The 16,745-nt window shown below is 41.2% G+C and overlaps 1 protein-coding gene across 1 annotated transcript; it reads right to left on the bottom strand.

The window, feature by feature from the left end:
• Positions 1–11,965: 11,965 nt before the first annotated feature.
• On the bottom strand, positions 11,966–16,395 carry LOC140381177 (COUP transcription factor 2-like). The gene is made up of 3 exons (XM_072465198.1): positions 15,915–16,395; positions 14,378–14,902; positions 11,966–13,434 (listed from the first exon to the last, which is right to left on the bottom strand). Exons 1-3 carry the CDS (start codon positions 16,393–16,395, stop codon positions 13,160–13,162), a joined length of 1,281 nt encoding a protein of 426 aa, XP_072321299.1. The 3' UTR covers positions 11,966–13,159.
• Between the last annotated feature and the right edge of the window lie 350 nt (positions 16,396–16,745).

Below are 16,745 nucleotides of genomic sequence, written 5' to 3'. Positions count from 1 at the left end.
TCTCAATTGTTTTTTAATGTCAATTTTTATTTCAGTTCAGTCCTTGATTGAGTCATTCTGTTTTTCTGTGTGTGATTGTGTTCTTTCATGTTTGCTGCAAAAGTATCAATGTAGGAGTTTTGAGACCCAAATACATAGTTCTGAAGTAATAAATGTCTGATATTTCTGAACATATTCCCAAAATGATGGTTGTCACTTGGCAACCATCATTTCTACAGCAACCAGTATTTTCCTGTGAGTCGTGAGCATTTTGACATAATAAAGTTATACAGAACAACATTTTCTACAGAAATTAGATTTTTATTATTTTAATATAACTGGAACAATGCTCGTGGAGATCAGTAAGTGATTTTATGCAACTTTTATTGTAGTTGTTATTTTAATTAATTCTTAATAATACATTTTAATTGCGTCTTTGCTGTTGTTAAATGTTTGATATTGTTTTTAATGTGATGTGGCAAATATTGCCAAATCCAAGAAAATGTTTCCCGAGGGGACAATAAAGTTTATTTTTACCCATAACTTCTTAATTACTGACATTTCAATGACACTTTGTGTTGAAGGAATATTACTGACATGTCATTGAACCGTAGTCACGGCCCGTTACAACTATAAGTTTAATGCGACAATAGAATGATTATGTACATTTGCAAGTAAAATCATCCAACAGAATTCTGGCCATCGTTTTAAGAAATAAATTACTTATATTTGAAAGTATATATTTTTATTCAAATTTGCTTTGTATAGGCTTGAGAGAATGAATAATTGTACATGAGTAATTAATTAGTCATTCTATAGAAGGGTAAATGATATATGGCATTTTTGTATTAAACTGAAGGACATCTTTAATAATAAACTGTACTTAAATTGTCTTTTTAATGATATATTTTACTGTTATTTTGACTTTTAGCTTTTACTTGAGCATATTGTGGCTCTTCCTCTCCACCTTCTTCTGTAAACACTTTAGAATGTATCTTATGCTGTAATAAAGGAACGCGAGAGTGAGCCATGAACCTAAAGATGAGATGAGCCAGACAATTATTGCAAATACCGTGTTTAATTAGTGGCTTAAATAAGGCTGGTGTTTGAATCACTGTAGAAAAGACCGCAATAACGCGAGGCACATAAATATTTTATCAAAACATCTTCACATACTTAAAACATCTTGACTAGGTATTAATCTGGATTTGAGGCGTTTTGACAAGGTTATGGATTTAACTGTGTATTTGACAGAATATTCCGTTTGTTTCATGACATTTCCAACTGGATGTCATGAAAACTACTTAAGCGCTCTGCGTCGTGAGTTAGAATCCAGCTCCGGATAATCTGCTGCATGTCATTCTGCAGTCTCATTCCCATTTCACGCTGCACTGTCCTGTCAACTAAAGCCAAAGGGCCAAAACAAATTAAAAATATAACAAATGAAACATGCTTGATAAAGAATAGTCCTGATTCCTTTTAGTCAATAGATTTCCCAGTGTTTCTTAACTTGAACACATCAAATCATTCAGAAAGTACTTTTTACTTTTCAGTCCTTTGCAAAAAATGTTGTGGAGTAGAAAGTACATATACCTGCTCTCAAATGTAAAAAAGTATGCATTTTAAAATCTACTTTTGTATTTTGTTACTTTCCACCTCTGCCTAGAAATTAGAGACAGGTAAAAAAAAAAAAAAAAGACTAATTAATTAATGAGCAAGTTATGTCACCGTTTCTCATGTGAATCTGAACGCAAAGAATAATAAATATGAATTATAAACTGCTCAAATTAACATCAATATTCAGACTTTTGACATGTTTTAACCACTCCAGCTCCTCTGTCATCCCCGCGTGTGTGTCTATGGGCCGCCGGAGCTCGCGTGAGAGGATTAAAGGCGCGAGCGCACACGACGGTGCCCGGCCCCGGGGTGGCGGGCGCGGGACGGCGCGGGACGGCCCTGCGCTCCCGCATTGTGCTCCCGTCATAGCTGCCCCTTCACACGGCAGATGAAGCTGTCAGCGGGACCGTGACTGGCCGCTGACAGCCGCTCCGCCCTCTCCCTTCACCAGCACACAAATAAATATGTCCCGGCTCAAAAGCTACCAGGGCGGACGCGGGACAGCGGGTCACGGGGGCCAAACGCGCACCAAAAGGCTCTCCCGGTAGCCCCGTAACCTGCTCTGAATGGGCCGGTCACCTCGCCGGGGCAAACTCTTTTCACCAGGGGCTCTCCGAAAAGGGCCCCCAGATCCCACACGCTGCCTGCTGCTGAGAGGGGGTGAACTTTTGAGGGCCCCTGTCTCCCTCTGACAGCTTTTCACTCTTCCATTTTTGCAGAGATATCACCACAGAGAAGTAGGAGAGTGATTCAGTCCCGTTAGATGCAATTTGACTTTCGTATTATTTATTTTTTTAACTATCAGAAAGTGGAATCAGCTTCCAGACAGTTTGAAATTGTTTTTAGATATTCATAACTTCACTCTAAACTTGAAAAAGCACATCATGGATAATGAACGGTGCTGACATCAGCCAAGTTAGATTTTAGCTGTGTTTTTCATCTGTCTGAACTAATTTAGTAATTTTTTAGAAATGTTTTTTGGTGTATTTTACCGAGCTAATGTTGCTGATGAAATGTGTTCTTTTATTACTGTTGTTGTGTCATCTTTTCTCTTGAAGATCAATGATTTTATACATGGTCCCTGACAAATAAATACTAAACTAAACTAAATAACTTTCCGACAACATGATATGATTTGATTTTGAGGGCTGGGAATCTAAAATGTTTTCTGTTGTTTGCTGACTAGTTATTATAAATAACCTTTTAACTTGTGAAGATACACCTTTTTAATTATAATGCTCTATATTGGCAATGTGTTTTTTGAGTGGTGGAAGTAATAAAGTACACAAGTAAAAGTTCTGACACTCTTATAACTGTAATTAACTTCAGAAGCGTTTACAGTGGCTACTTTTTACTTTTACTTCACTTCATTTGAGAGCAGGTATTTGTACTTTCTACTCCATTACTCCAGTAGAAAATACTTTATTATTTATTCATTTATTGTGTGTGAGGGGTGTGTTTTTAGCACGTTCATGGTGACGTCCTGTGTAAAGGTTTTGAGTTCAAGTCTCGCCTTTGAGCAAACACAAGAGTCACTGGAAAAATTGGATTCAGATTGTTACTGCTGACCAAAAATCTGAATGAAATACTTTTACTTTTTACTCATAAAGTACCTATTTGAAACTGGACTCTTTTACTTTTACCTACATTAGATTTTTTTCTACTTCTACTTTTACTTGAGTATTTTTTGCTCTACATCTGTAATTCTACTTAAATAACCAAAGTCAGCTCTTTTTCCGCCTCTGTTTTTGACCAAAAACTGTCACAAGTCTTCATTTGATGTAATAAATAAATAAAAGTAAATAAAAAGCACTCTCTTGTGCCCGTCTGGTTCTCGAGCCAGGATTTACTGATGAGTCTAAATGAGTGTTTTGCAGGCAGCAGTGGTCGGGTGCTTGACGGACCATCTGCACTGCCATTTCCTCCATTGTAGGTGTCTTTTTCTCACCTTTTTTCACGTTGCAAAAAAAAATTTCACATCTTTCAATGACTCCTAGGAGACGACTTCCCGTGAACGTGGACGCGGTTCGAACCGGTTTCCGCTCCGCATTTAGTGTTTGGCTCGGATCTCGGACGTGCCACTGCTCCAGATGTGGATTTGAATAAACAATTGTGCTGCTCACAAATCCCACTGACCCCAATTTAGACAGTGCATTTCACTTACTGCGTCATTATGTGTCATTATATAACCGATTACCGACTCTTTTTAGGTAACTTATCTGAAACGCAAACTACTTGCACACCGATAATCACTTGCAAATTTCTTAGAACCAGAGTTTTTCGTTTTTTCTGTGATTTCAGTGATGCATCTGCGCTGGAAACTCGACAGGATTGTGCACAGGAAGTCCAGAGTGCTGTTTGCTTTTGACCAAATCTGGACTTCTTCTTGTGCAATGTCATAGTTAATACGATTCATATGTATTTAAAAAGTCCACTGTTTGTATTGAATCATGTTTAATGAAAGCTAAGAGCACCAAAATCCCAGATTAAGCGCCACTGATCTGAGGGATTGCATCTCAGAAAAGACACAAAGAAGAAATGTATATAAGGATCACTTTGTGATGGGAAAAATATTCTTACATTCATTCACTTGTATTTAGAAAGAATATATTAAATACATTTGCATTTTTTTTTTAAGTTGGCCCATTGTAAAATGTTGGTAATGAAAGGCACTTTGTAAAAAAAAAAAATGTAAAAAGTGCTATACAAATAAAGGATTTTTTTATGATTATGATGACTATTATTATTATTATTATTATTATGTATATGTAATAACCATGTAAAACAAAGAACCCAATTTATTAACTGCATTATTTTATAGCTATTTTAGAATAATAAAATGTATGTCTGCCGTCTTTCTTGGCCCCAAAACACAGGGACTTCTGCCTGAGCAGCAACAATTACCTATTAACAAAACTTAAACACGTTTTTAAAAGAGCCTCGTCCGGTATTATCCAGTTTCAAAGATCAGCAAAAGCCGGTGTAACAAACCACCAGAAGCTGGGAGGACAGGAGGTCAAAGGTCAGGGAGCGCAGACAATACGGCAGTGACCCATGAATGATCGCACATGATTAAGAAGTAGTGGGAAGAGAATCAAAGTCTGCGCGTCTTTGTGCGGGACAATGCTTCACTCTGGGCAACAGCAAACACACAGACGCCATGTTTGTTTAGATCTCATTGAGCCAATATACGTCTGTCTTATCAACCAGTCTGTGTCTTTGTTGTTGTGAGGGCCCGAACGCAACACTCAGGTTTGTCCCCCTATGCAACAATGTGTACGGCAACAAAAGTACTATTTATATATATATGAATACACTTTTACTCTTGATGCACTGACAGCTTTATTTCTCCTTCTAAACTTATTTAAATCAACCAACATGGCACTCGACTTCCTCAGACGTGGCTTAAACTCATTCAAACTTCACCTGAATGTATCGTGTATGTGTTGTCCATTTAGTTTAAGTTAATTGAAAGCGTACAATTTAAGTAGATCATGTTTTACAATGTTCTTACAAATAACATAATGATAATTGGATGGAAAAAAGAGAACAAAATATGTTTACTTCAATTCTATTTAAATAATACTACATCGTTTTTTTTTTTTTAAATTAACCAAACATTGCAGTTTGGAAATAATACAAAATATACAAATTAATGATGTAACGAATAACAGGCTATATGCTACAATCAATATACTACAACTCAATATACTACAATAAAGTCATTATTTACATGCTTAAACACGAGCTGGCCTACATTTCCTTATACCACATTGTCTAATTAATAATGGTGAATAATGTCACCAGTAATGTAAATATCTGGACATCAAACGTGACAAAAGCCTGAGGCAACAACAGTGTATCACCGACCGCCTTTTACAACACAAGTGCACATTTCTTGTCGATTGCGTGTGACCTTTCTCTGGCCGTGCACGTGTGAGATATCCGGACGTGTGACAGTCCCGGGGCAGTCGCCCAGGCACAAGGCAGTGTTTGCATAGAAACATATAGAAACATATAGAAACATATAGAAACATATAGAAACATATAGAAACATATAGAAACATATAGAAACACATAGAAACACTGTGTGAAATGTGACCTGCGTTTGGCCTGTCTCGAGTGTACATGTGTTCTGTGTGTATCTCGTCCTGGAAAAGCAAACACAGCAAAGAGTGACATGTATGTCAACATGGGATGAGTTTTAGTTTGAATTATGACACCCTAAACACATTTGAAGGACATTTATCTGAACCAAAAGACCAAAGGCAGATAAAAACATTATAATATTGTACGTCTTTATAATGGCCCTTTTTAATGTGTCAATTTATGTCAAATTTGCTAGATTCTTTTTTACTTTTTCCATTGAATTAGTTAAAGGTGCACTATGTAACTTTTCTGGTGCATACTACTAAACATGTCTATCTTGATTTATTTTATGACAAACAACAACAACAACAACAACAACAAACATTTATATTGTGAGCTGGGCCTCGTCTCCACAGATCTGACCTACAATTTGGCAGGTCGTTGTCTCATGCTTGTTTCCATGGTGATAAAGCCACAGTGTGAACGAGTCCGGACAAAGCAATAACATTCATTTCTTTAAAGGATTATTAGCGTGTGTGATGGTTTCAAATGATTTTTTTGGGTTATATTTAAACATTGTATTGTTGTATTTAGGTGAAACTGGTGAGAAATGCATCCTCATATTAGGGCTGCAAAATATGTTCCATTTTAATATCAAATCTGCAATGAATTGGGCAATATGGTGTCCTCTGCAAACAACAAAACCCGACTTTTACTGCTACTACTTTATTAGATTATCAATTTAATCTAACTGAATATGGATTTGCAAACAGACCGTAACTATAATTGCAACACTTGTCACACAGATCTGCAGCACGACCTCATATATCCTCCATCACACAAACAGCAGCAGTGTTTTGGGCCTGGCGAGCTTTGACACTTATGACACTTTTGGCCGGACAATCCCAGTCCAAATCCATATCTGTGTCGGGGCTGAATGTGGTTATTGAACTGGCTCCAGCTGTAACTGTGCTGCATTCAACCAGCCGAACATGGGTCACGCTTTTTGTCTATTTCTCAGTAGGATTTTTCCTTTTAGTTGTCACTTTTGTTTCTCAAATCTTTCCAAAAAAAAAAGGCCAACATTTGCATCTTAATAGATCTTAGCAACGGGAGAGGCCCAACGAACACTGTGCTTCTCACGAAACAGCACGTGACAAGAAGGAAAAAACAAAAAAAAGGACACAAACAAAATAAATAAATACATTTTAAAAAATCAATTGCGGCAGATTAATAGCGCTTGTTTGGATTGTGTTGTCCAAAAAATCTGCGGCGATGTATTAGCGAGGGATTAACATGACTTTTGCCCTGCTTTCTGTGCACAATAAAGCTTTAATCTAAGCCTGGCGATGAGGGGGGGCGGGTAGGCGGGCTTTTGTCGCGGCACGAGCCAATCGGAGTCGCCTTTCCCGGTTCACGCTCCGCCTCTTCGGCGCCTTTCTGGGGGGGAACCGGGCCCTGGCAGCGGCGGTGACAGAAGCGCCCCTGGGACTCCACCTGTCAGCCGGGAAACGCACTAATCGACGGGCCGCGCAGAGGCTGAACTCTCCTCCACCTTCACTGTCAAAGCCTCATCTTCTCATTCGCCTGACAGCAGCAGCAGCAGCGGCCCCTCCCCTTCCTGTGCACCACAAGCTCCGCCCATCCTCCCCCATCCTGCACACACACACACACACACACACACACACACACGCAAAAAAGACCAAAACAAAAAAAAACATCACAGAATCGTTAGTGGAAATTAATTGGTGAAATGTATTTTTGGAGAGCGGTTTCCCTGGGCCTGTTTGGTGGAGCTTTAAGGTGGTGGAGGTGGGCTTTAATTTGTGCTGGTAATTGGGAGGCGGGAGGAGGGAGGAGGGAGGAGGAGGAGGAGGAGGAGGGAGGAGGGAGGAGGGAGGAGGAGGAGGAGGAGGAGGGAGGAGGGAGGAGGAGGCAGGGTCATGGTCAGGTCTCTGGTGGAGGTTACTCTGCATCTGTCTCTTAGCAACGATAGGCCAGGCTTTGTACAGTCTGGGAGTTGATTGGTGCGTTTTTTTTCCTCCTTTCTTTTTTCTTTTTTCTGGAGGAGAAAGGGGTGGGGGGCAGGGAGAGCAGGCAGCAGACAGCCTTCCTCTTTCTCTCACTGCTTTTAAGAATCGTTTTTTTTATTTTTTTGGATCCAGGAGTAGCTCACTGAGGCGTGGCTCTATGTATCAAGTATTCAAAAAAACAAAAAAAAGAAGAAGCAGCTCAGATCAGTCGAAAAGAGAGATGACAGAACAAATGAATCAGGGAGTGAGAGTGACAAAAAGAAACTAAACGTTAAGCATTTTTTTCCCCCTGTGATGAATAATTTATCGCGTTGACCTTTCCGGTTTGAAGTGGCGCTAAATGACATTAACAGGAGATGAGGGAGACGGAGAAGGGGTGACGCGGGGGTGACGCGGGGGTTCCACGCACTCAACACGTCACGGCGGCGTTTTAGCCAGGGTTCAGCCCGCGTGACAGGCCCCCGGGGGTCAAAGGTCGGCGCGCGGGGGAGAAGGGACAAGCTCTTGATTCACGCCGTCAGCCCCGGAGACACCACAGTGGAGCCGCGCGCTGTCAGTCACACACGTAAAAACGGGATTAGAAGGCCAATTTGGGGACAAGCGGCACCGGCGATGCAGACGGGAGCATCTAGTCTCACGTGGAGTCAAGAAAAGATCAAACACAACCGGCTCTGGGGGTGAGAGATGAGAAAAAACTGGGAAAATACGGTTGTGGAAGTCTTATTATCGAGCACATTTGATGATAAACCTATTCTTAAAAGTCTGACAAAATTGCACGAATAAAACTTGCAGTAGAATCTTCCAAACAAGAGTAACAAGAGGATATTTTCTTGCACTTGTGAGGTTGATTTGACAATCCAAACGCATTTGTGCAACAGCCACCAGACAGTCACATCTGCAAACGAACACAATGTGAATGAAATGCTTGAATAGAATCTGATTGTCATTGTGAAGATAATACAAGAACATATTGAGATCATTCATTATTGTAAGTATCGCCCACAAATAGACAGAGGCAAAAAAAAACATGTCTGAATTTAACAAACAACATTTGGTTTACGTCATTTACTTTAGGAACCAGAATCCTCGTTGAGCTGCTTTACTTTTACACTTTTGGCCAACGCAACCATCTGTTTACATTTCCATTTTGTAGTAATTACTTCATCCGAATGCTTAATTATGTTTTATTTAAATATGATGTCTATGTTTGACAATCTGAATGTGAAGAGATGCTGCTCAATTAGACTGACTTAACAAAGCCTGGCCGTAGTTTGGCAGTTGTAACGTTGTAATCAGCGCAGTTCCCTTGAACCAGCACTGCACGGTCATTCAGATGCATTATTTACTTTGTCTCGTGTCTCGTTTCCACATTTGACAGCAGAAGTGAGCTGCATTTAGTTCTGCTCTGTTACATTTCTACTAAAGTTGTGTTTCATGCGTTTAACCCTTGACTATTAATCTGATCACTGTTGTTTGTTTGTGTCCTGTTGAATTTGTGAGCAGCATGTGTTGTTCTGCTGTTGTTTTTTATGCGTTTAAGTGAGAAAAAACGTTACAATATAAGATCATTCTAAACTGTATAGACTATTTGTTCACTCCTGATAGGCTATTGTTTTGTTGTTGTAATATTTTTCCTTGTTTAAAGTTTGGAAATATTATAATCTCCGCTTTTTTCTATTTTATCAGATTTCAAAAAATACTTTCACAAATATTAAAGCCTACTTGAAAAGATTTCCATGGATTTTTTAATATTGCCCATGCACCAAACTACATGAGGATTCCTGTAATATATTCTAAAACATCATTCATCTCTTTAAGTGGTGATATAAACATAAAAATACAGTATGGAAGTGCGCTTTTTATCCTTTGATGACAGCTCTAATGAAGTTGGAAATATGCTGTGATATAACCAGCATCTGACAGCGAGCACCTGTTATGAGAATTATGTATTTCTTTTTTGTGTGTTTTTGTGTTTTTTACTATTCCACTGTGGGTTTCTTTGTAGAGAAAACCCTGGTTTGTTTTGGTTCTTGGTTTTCAGACAGACAATTCTTCAGTTATCCTCACGCTGCCCCTTCCATTTGGAGCTGTAAGAGAGAGTTTAATTCTGCTGCGGACAGATGGGCCTTCAGTTGAGTGCTTTACCTTCAGTTCGCGCTGCTCTATTGCACATGCGTCACGTTCACGGCGCACTTGAAACGCGAGGTCGTTTTGGGACGTCGCTCACGTGCGTGCCCGTTTGAACTTTTACCATTTTAAGGCCCATTACTCCAAAATGAACGAAGACATTTGCATTTGAAATCGTTGATGTGTTTTGAGCTTAAAGCTTCACCAATAACTGCATCCTGAAGATGTGGATCTGTGTTTTCTGTATTATGAGGCTGATATCTGCTCAAACAGTCACTTATAAGAGCTGATAATGGAGCATGTGACAATCAAAGCTAGTGGTACATTTTATGGCCCTTGCCCTGTAACTTGACACAGGTCCTGGATAGGCCCGTGAGCCATACAGTCCTTCTTTGTAATAATAATAAAATACAAAAATAAAAAGGCAAACCAATAGGAAATAACGCACGTCATATATATAATTTGTGACGTAAATTATAATTATTGTTCGTGTTTTTTGTTGTTGTTTTAAACAGTGTGGGGTAAATTAAAAACAGAAATGTTATGAGCGTCATTTGTTGGTCATGTCAATATTCTATAAGCTTGGTAAATAGGCTGAATTTAATGAAAAAAATATACAAAGATGAATTGAAAACGTTTGCCTAATTCATTTTTATTGTTTGTCCTTTGCACGAAAGCCCTTAAAGACGGGCGCTTCCATAAGGCCTTCACCTTTGAGCCCTTATTTTGTTATTTAGAAATAGGCCAGAATAATTCTAAACTAATTGTTTACGGTTTTAGACTGTATTTTGGTAGCCTTTAATTTTTGAGCACATCATGATAAAAGAAGGAATGCAAATCTGTTTTTAAAATATAATATTTTTAGGCCTATGTCAAAATGTTGCGTTGTAAATTTGTAAAGTATTGCACAAAAGCCTCTCACAATTACGCACAGCCAGTGCACACAAGACGCCTCGTTAAAGAAGCAGTTCTAAAACAGAGCCAAGCCATTTCGGCTTATGGCCATAGCATTCAATTTAAGTGATTTAAAACATCAAACACATTTAAGCAACGTGCCTTACCTTATGCTGAGATGAGGAGGGAAAAACGTCTTTTTAGTTCAACATGGATGGCCCAGGATCCTAACCCAAAGTTAGACATATTATTTATGTTGCTTTGGTGCATGAATTTGTCACACAATTTAAATGTAAATAAGAATACGTTTAGTTATATTTTAATATTTTCCAAGAATTATTCCAATAATAAAAAAAATAAAATAACAAAATCACTGGGAACTATAACCCAAAACAATTAACGACTCGCTTGGTAAAAAAAAGGGTCTGATTCTTTGTCTTGTCTTTGTCTTTTTTATCAAATCAAACAGCCACAGAATCGCGCATTTTGCTTCTGAGCGAGTCCTTGTGCTTCACCAAGACGGTCATACCAGGCAGCAAAGTGAATTAAACGCTCTGATTGGCTTAAACCACACAATGTTTAACGCTGATTGGCTCGACTGCACGCTGTCCAGAGCGCACTTTTAATTTCCAACAACAGTGCAGCCGCCACACAGAGGGAGGACCGGGCCTGGACCATGGCGCCATGCTTGCTGTGCATCATTAGCCCTTGGTGGGTTTTTGTCCCGCGCAGACGCCATACTCCGTATTCTCTCCTCCCGGTTCTGGACGTGTGTGGGAAAAACTCTATTGTTTTACGTTGGCCCTTTGGCACTGAACAGCCAGGGGCACTGCAGCGCCCTGCTTCGTCTTCCTCAGGGTAAACTGTAGTGACAGAGCACTCAGGGGCCCCTCATTAGCTCTCTGTCCACTAAGAAGCAAAGAAGCTGCCTTAATCCCCTCTGTCTTCCTCAATCTGCCAGTGCAGCACACACTACAATAACCTGCCATTTTAATTCTGCTCTGCTCAAACCACTCAAACGCTGCTATCAACAGACAGCACGAGCTTCTTCTATGTGCCATACTTGTTTTGACATCAAACCTATTACTTTTATGCTATGAAATATGTAAAAAAATATGGTTTAACAGGCTATCCATTCAAAATAAACATACTGCCAGCCGTCTGTTGATTAAATTTGATAAATAAACGTCTCTTCTACAGTGTACAGCATGAACAACGACCATGTCAAATGGAAAATAAACAGATACACTTTATTTATAAATCTGGAGTTATAATTTAATACGGTATACCAATAATTCTTCACAGTACATCAGAGTGTTGTCAAAAAAGAAGTATAAGCACAAAAACATTCAGCCACGCAGACGCATGCACGCACACATACAATACTTGAAGTTAAGAGTAATACCCTGCAGTGGTGTGTGGTGCCAGAGAGCGGTCGGGCTTGTGTGCGAATCAGATCCTCCTTTTTCACACACAGACTTTTTCCAACCCGGGCCCTCAGCTCTGGGACACTGTAAACAACACCACTCCCAATACAGTCGTCGTAGCGTTTGACTCATTTATAGCTGCTCACCTGGGTCAACAGTGTAAAAGGAAGATGACTTTGGATGCATACAAATAAAAAACATCCAGGTTCAGAATTGTGTTGACAAAATGTAGATATTAAAAAGACAAAAAGTGTGTTGTCATTCTGGTTCAAAAGATAGAAATATGTTCTTTACACTTTACAAAAAACGAAAATAAAAGGAAGAGAAAAAGACCGTAGAAAATATGTAAAGAGGAAAAAGTTACTGCCATATAACCACAATGAGTCCCAATAAATCTATATAAAATGTTATTACTTCTCTGTTGTAGTTGCCTTGCAGTATTTTACACAAATAAAACAAAGGAAGGCAACACAAACAGCGCAATCTCTTCCGTTTTCAATTCAACACTTGGGTTAAAGTGACATAAACCTGCAACTATCTTGTAAATGTTGCATTCGAAACACTGGTTAACGCTTTTAAAGATGTGTCTTTTCAAAGTGCCATAACATTTGGAAAGTGTAAAAAAAAAATTGACACGAGACATTCCCTGCAGTTTCTCACTACTTGGGGCAAATAAAATACATAAAGTATGGAAAAGGGTCAAAAACATAATTTACGAGCATGATAAATACACACAGGGTCCAATAAATATTGTTTGTTCTCCCGAACCACACGAATGTGACTCGTCCAGTTTGCACTCTCACAAACAACTCTCATTCTAACAAGGGAAACGCTGTGGTTCGCTCCCAGAAGAAAGTCAATCCCAGTGGTCAATCCCAGTGGTGAAAGCAGTTTTCCCTTGTTAGAAACAGCAGGTTTACAGATGCAGAAGTTGGCTGAATTTGAGGTATGGGACCATTTCCTGACCTTAGAGCACCGCGGCGGCGCCATCTTCTACTGAATAGGCATGTACGGCCAGTTGAAGCTGCTCCCGGACAGCAGCATGTCTCTTATAAGCGTTTCTATGGGAGTCTTTCCCACCAGACGCACGAAGAAGAGCTGCTCTATGACAGAGGAAGAGACGCTACGCAGAGACGGCAGGCGCAGGAGCAACTTTCCAAACCTGGTGGGCTGATTGGGATACTGGCTCCTCACGTACTCCTCCAGAGCACACTGCGACTTCTCCTGCAGACCCTCCACGTGACCCACGTCCGACAGACCGCAGGCGTCTGCACACAAACACACCAACATGTGATCAGTGCGGAATAGACCACGCTGCTACATTTATCTCATCCTCATTTCTGTGTTCACTTGAAAAGAGAAATATGTGCCTAACCAGTTTTCTTATACACACATTGACTTACAGATTGAATTCCATTATGCTCCAACGTAAAATAAGCAGTACTCTCCATTCATTAACCCCTGACATTGTTACATGGACCATACAGGGCATTCCCAGTGCACACGCTGCCCCCAGTGTTCCTTCATATGTTGCATGTGTTGTTTTTTTTCCACAGAGCAGCCTGTGGTGGTACTGTAGAGCAGCAGGCTGAATAGAAGCAGGGGTTAAAGAACGGTTACTGTGTCCCTGTTTGAAACACGTGTACACATGCACTGATGGGACAAAAATAGATCCTCACTGGATCTCTGCTTCATTTTATGCTTTAAAGCACTTGTACTTTTGATCTCGCTTGTTCTCAGGCCATCAAATGGCATTCCAGAAATCTAGAAATGTGATAGTAATAGTAAAGAAAATATTGATATTTTATATTCTTTGCATTACAAGCCTTTCTATAGATTAAATGGAATACATTGATACACAAAACATTTGTAATTTAAAAGCATTTAGTTTCTTTTTAGAATATTATGGTAATTATTTTATTTTTTTTACATTGCATTGTACATTTATATTTACTGTGTCTTTGTAATAGCTACTATTTATTCAGCTACAAATAAGCCAATGGATAAATACTGTTTACATTTTACATCTGAGAAGATTTTTTAAAATCCATTTTTGGTTGAGTGTATTTTTTGAGACCGGACTAGGATATATTTATGTGTAGTTTATGTACAGAGTGAAACGCTGCTGTGAGGGTCTGTGAGGGTCTGTGAGGGTCTGTGAGGGTCTGTGAGGGTCTGTGAGGGTCTGTGAGGGTCTGTGAGGGTCTGTACCTGTGGTGAACAGGACGATGGCCTTGATGCAGCTGTACTCTGCAGAGTCCACGTGGAGCACCTTGAGCTTCTCCACCTGCTCCTGGAAGACCCGGATGTGATCCATGAAGGCCACGACGCGGTCTGCGGACATGGGGGACGCGTGCAGCCCTGCGGCGGCCAGCAGCGGGGCGACGTGCACGGGCATGGAGCACTGCGCCGCGTTCAGCACGAACAGTTCGCTCCACGTGAGGCGCAATAAGGCGACCTGGTCCGGGACCTGCAGGTCCGGGAAGAACGGGATGTTCCGGGCCCACTCCACGGCGCTGAAGAGCATCCGCGCCGCCAGCTCGCAGATGTTCTCGATGCCCATGAGGTTGTTGCTCTGCAGACACTGGGAGCCAAACCTGGAGGTGGGGTAAGGCTCAGCCCGCAGCAGCAGTGAAATGTACCCGGACAGATACGAGTGGCATTGCAAAGGGTCTCCATTGGTCAGGGCGAACTGGCCGTGGTAAGACTGAGTGGGCACTCGGCCTCTCTGCACTGCTGCGGGACAAAACACGCAGAACATTCAACACCGAGTAGGAGAAAAGAAGTCTATTGTGCATCGACAATCAAATGTGTTATTTTGTATAATGTCGCCTAAAGGAGCGTCCTTGTCTATAATTTACAGTAAAGTGAAAAGTGGAAACAGGCCTCTGTGGTCAGGCTCCAGGCGCCCACAGCGTCAGGGGCCACGACCTGCGGGTGAGCTCACAAGATGAAGCACTTAGGGCCGCATTTTGGGATGATAAATCAATAATAGCCATTTAACATTTTAAAATAATAATATTTAATAATAATAATAATAATAATGATACTAATAATAAAGATAAATGTAAAGATAATGATTGCCTAGTAAAGCTAGCCTATGTCCTAACAAGCATATCCCAATGGCCCCTCGAATTTAGGTTTCAGCTGTCTACAAATTTGCAATAAGTATTTTGCACATCCCGAGCCTAAATGTACTTAAAAGAAAGGTAACTAGTCCTACTGTGCTGTGTCCTGGCCTAAGACCACATGAACCATGGGAATGACATGGCTGAGAGCGTGCTATGAAGGCTACACTACAAAGAGCAGCCTCATGGACACTGGCAAACTGAAAAATCACATCTACATTTACACAAAGTTTGCAAACGCACTAAGATGAGGCACATTTTTGTGGCAGTTTGTCGCCTCAGAATGAAGGAGGCGTTTATAATGGGACAAAAACAGTCGAGGCGCTAGCTATCCTTTTAGCCAATAGAAACACTTGGAGAATTACCCACCGCCTATATTAAAATAAAATAGAAAGTAGACCTTAAACACACAACTATGATCGTGTGTCTCGGAGAGTGAGGGGCCGTAGTCTACACAAGCCGATATAGTCGCTTTGGGACGCGGCTGAACAAAGGCTTCATGTGGCGGAGCATCATCGGTCATGGCCGCGAGTGTGACGGGTGCTGTGTGTGTTCAGACATACACTGATCGTACATGAAGCTGCACATGTGCACACTGTAAACTATAGTGTGCCCCATACCTTCCCTCCGCATGCCCACTTTGAGACACTTCTTGAGGCGGCAGTACTGGCACTGGTTGCGGTGGTGCTGGTCCACGGGACAGTTCCTGTTGGCCCGGCAGGTGTAGGTCAAGTTCCTCCGGACGCTGCGTTTGAAGAAGCTCTTACATCCCTCACACGTGAACTGGCCGTAGTGTTTTCCACTGGACTTGTCCCCGCACACGATGCACTCGATCTGCTGGCTCTGCTGCTTGTCCACGGACGAGGAGGACGAGGAGGACGAGGACGAGTTGTTGATCCCGTTGCCCGGGTTCGTGGCGGAGGTGCCGGATGTTCCCTGGGGTCCCAGCGGAGCGGCGGAGATGTCCAGAGAGGCCGCGGGGTTCAGGTGTCCCCCCAGGTCCCCGGGTATTGGCAGCGGCGCGACCTGGGACACGGGGGACGAGAGGGTCCCCTGGGAGTCCCCCACGACTTCAGGGTTTCTCCACGCCACCATAGCCATCTTTTTTCAAACTTCGAGCGTTTAGTGACAGTCCCGAAACTAAAGGACAAGTTTGACCTGCATGAACTGACACTTCTCAAACAGTTATTATAGCATTATAGCGCACAGAGCAATGTGGACTTCTCATGTGAGCAGACACTAGGCTGTGAGTAAGAACCAGGTCCCGGGGAAAGTGCTGCAATAATCCAAAAGACTCTTCACACGCGCTATACCGTCCAGGTTTAAAGATGGAGAGCTGTGCAGGAAAAAAAAAAAAAAAATGTCTCCATCCACGACTCAGAATCTCAACATTGCCGCCGATGTTTTGGTTCCGCGGGGCCAGCTTTCCACAGATCGTTTGGTAAGACGAG

This window comes from Eucyclogobius newberryi, unplaced genomic scaffold (genome assembly GCF_026437365.1).
Source record: "Eucyclogobius newberryi isolate DKJ021-1_F unplaced genomic scaffold, fEucNew1.0.hap1 SCAF_5, whole genome shotgun sequence".
Classification (NCBI taxonomy): Eukaryota; Metazoa; Chordata; class Actinopteri; order Gobiiformes; family Gobiidae; genus Eucyclogobius; species Eucyclogobius newberryi.
Note: the sequence above shows the minus strand (reverse complement) of the source record. Positions and strands in the feature narration are given on the sequence as shown.

Excerpts from the sequence above, each read along its gene's own strand:
- LOC140381177 (XM_072465198.1), bottom strand. The coding sequence starts at position 16,395 with ATGGCTATGGTGGCGTGGAGAAACCCTGAAGTCGTGGGGGACTCCCAG. Across the intron at positions 14,903-15,914 it reads AGTGGGCATGCGGAGGGAAG|CAGTGCAGAGAGGCCGAGTG; the intron begins GTATGGGGCACA and ends TTTGTCCCGCAG. Across the intron at positions 13,435-14,377 it reads CATCGTCCTGTTCACCACAG|ACGCCTGCGGTCTGTCGGAC; the intron begins GTACAGACCCTC and ends GTTTGTGTGCAG.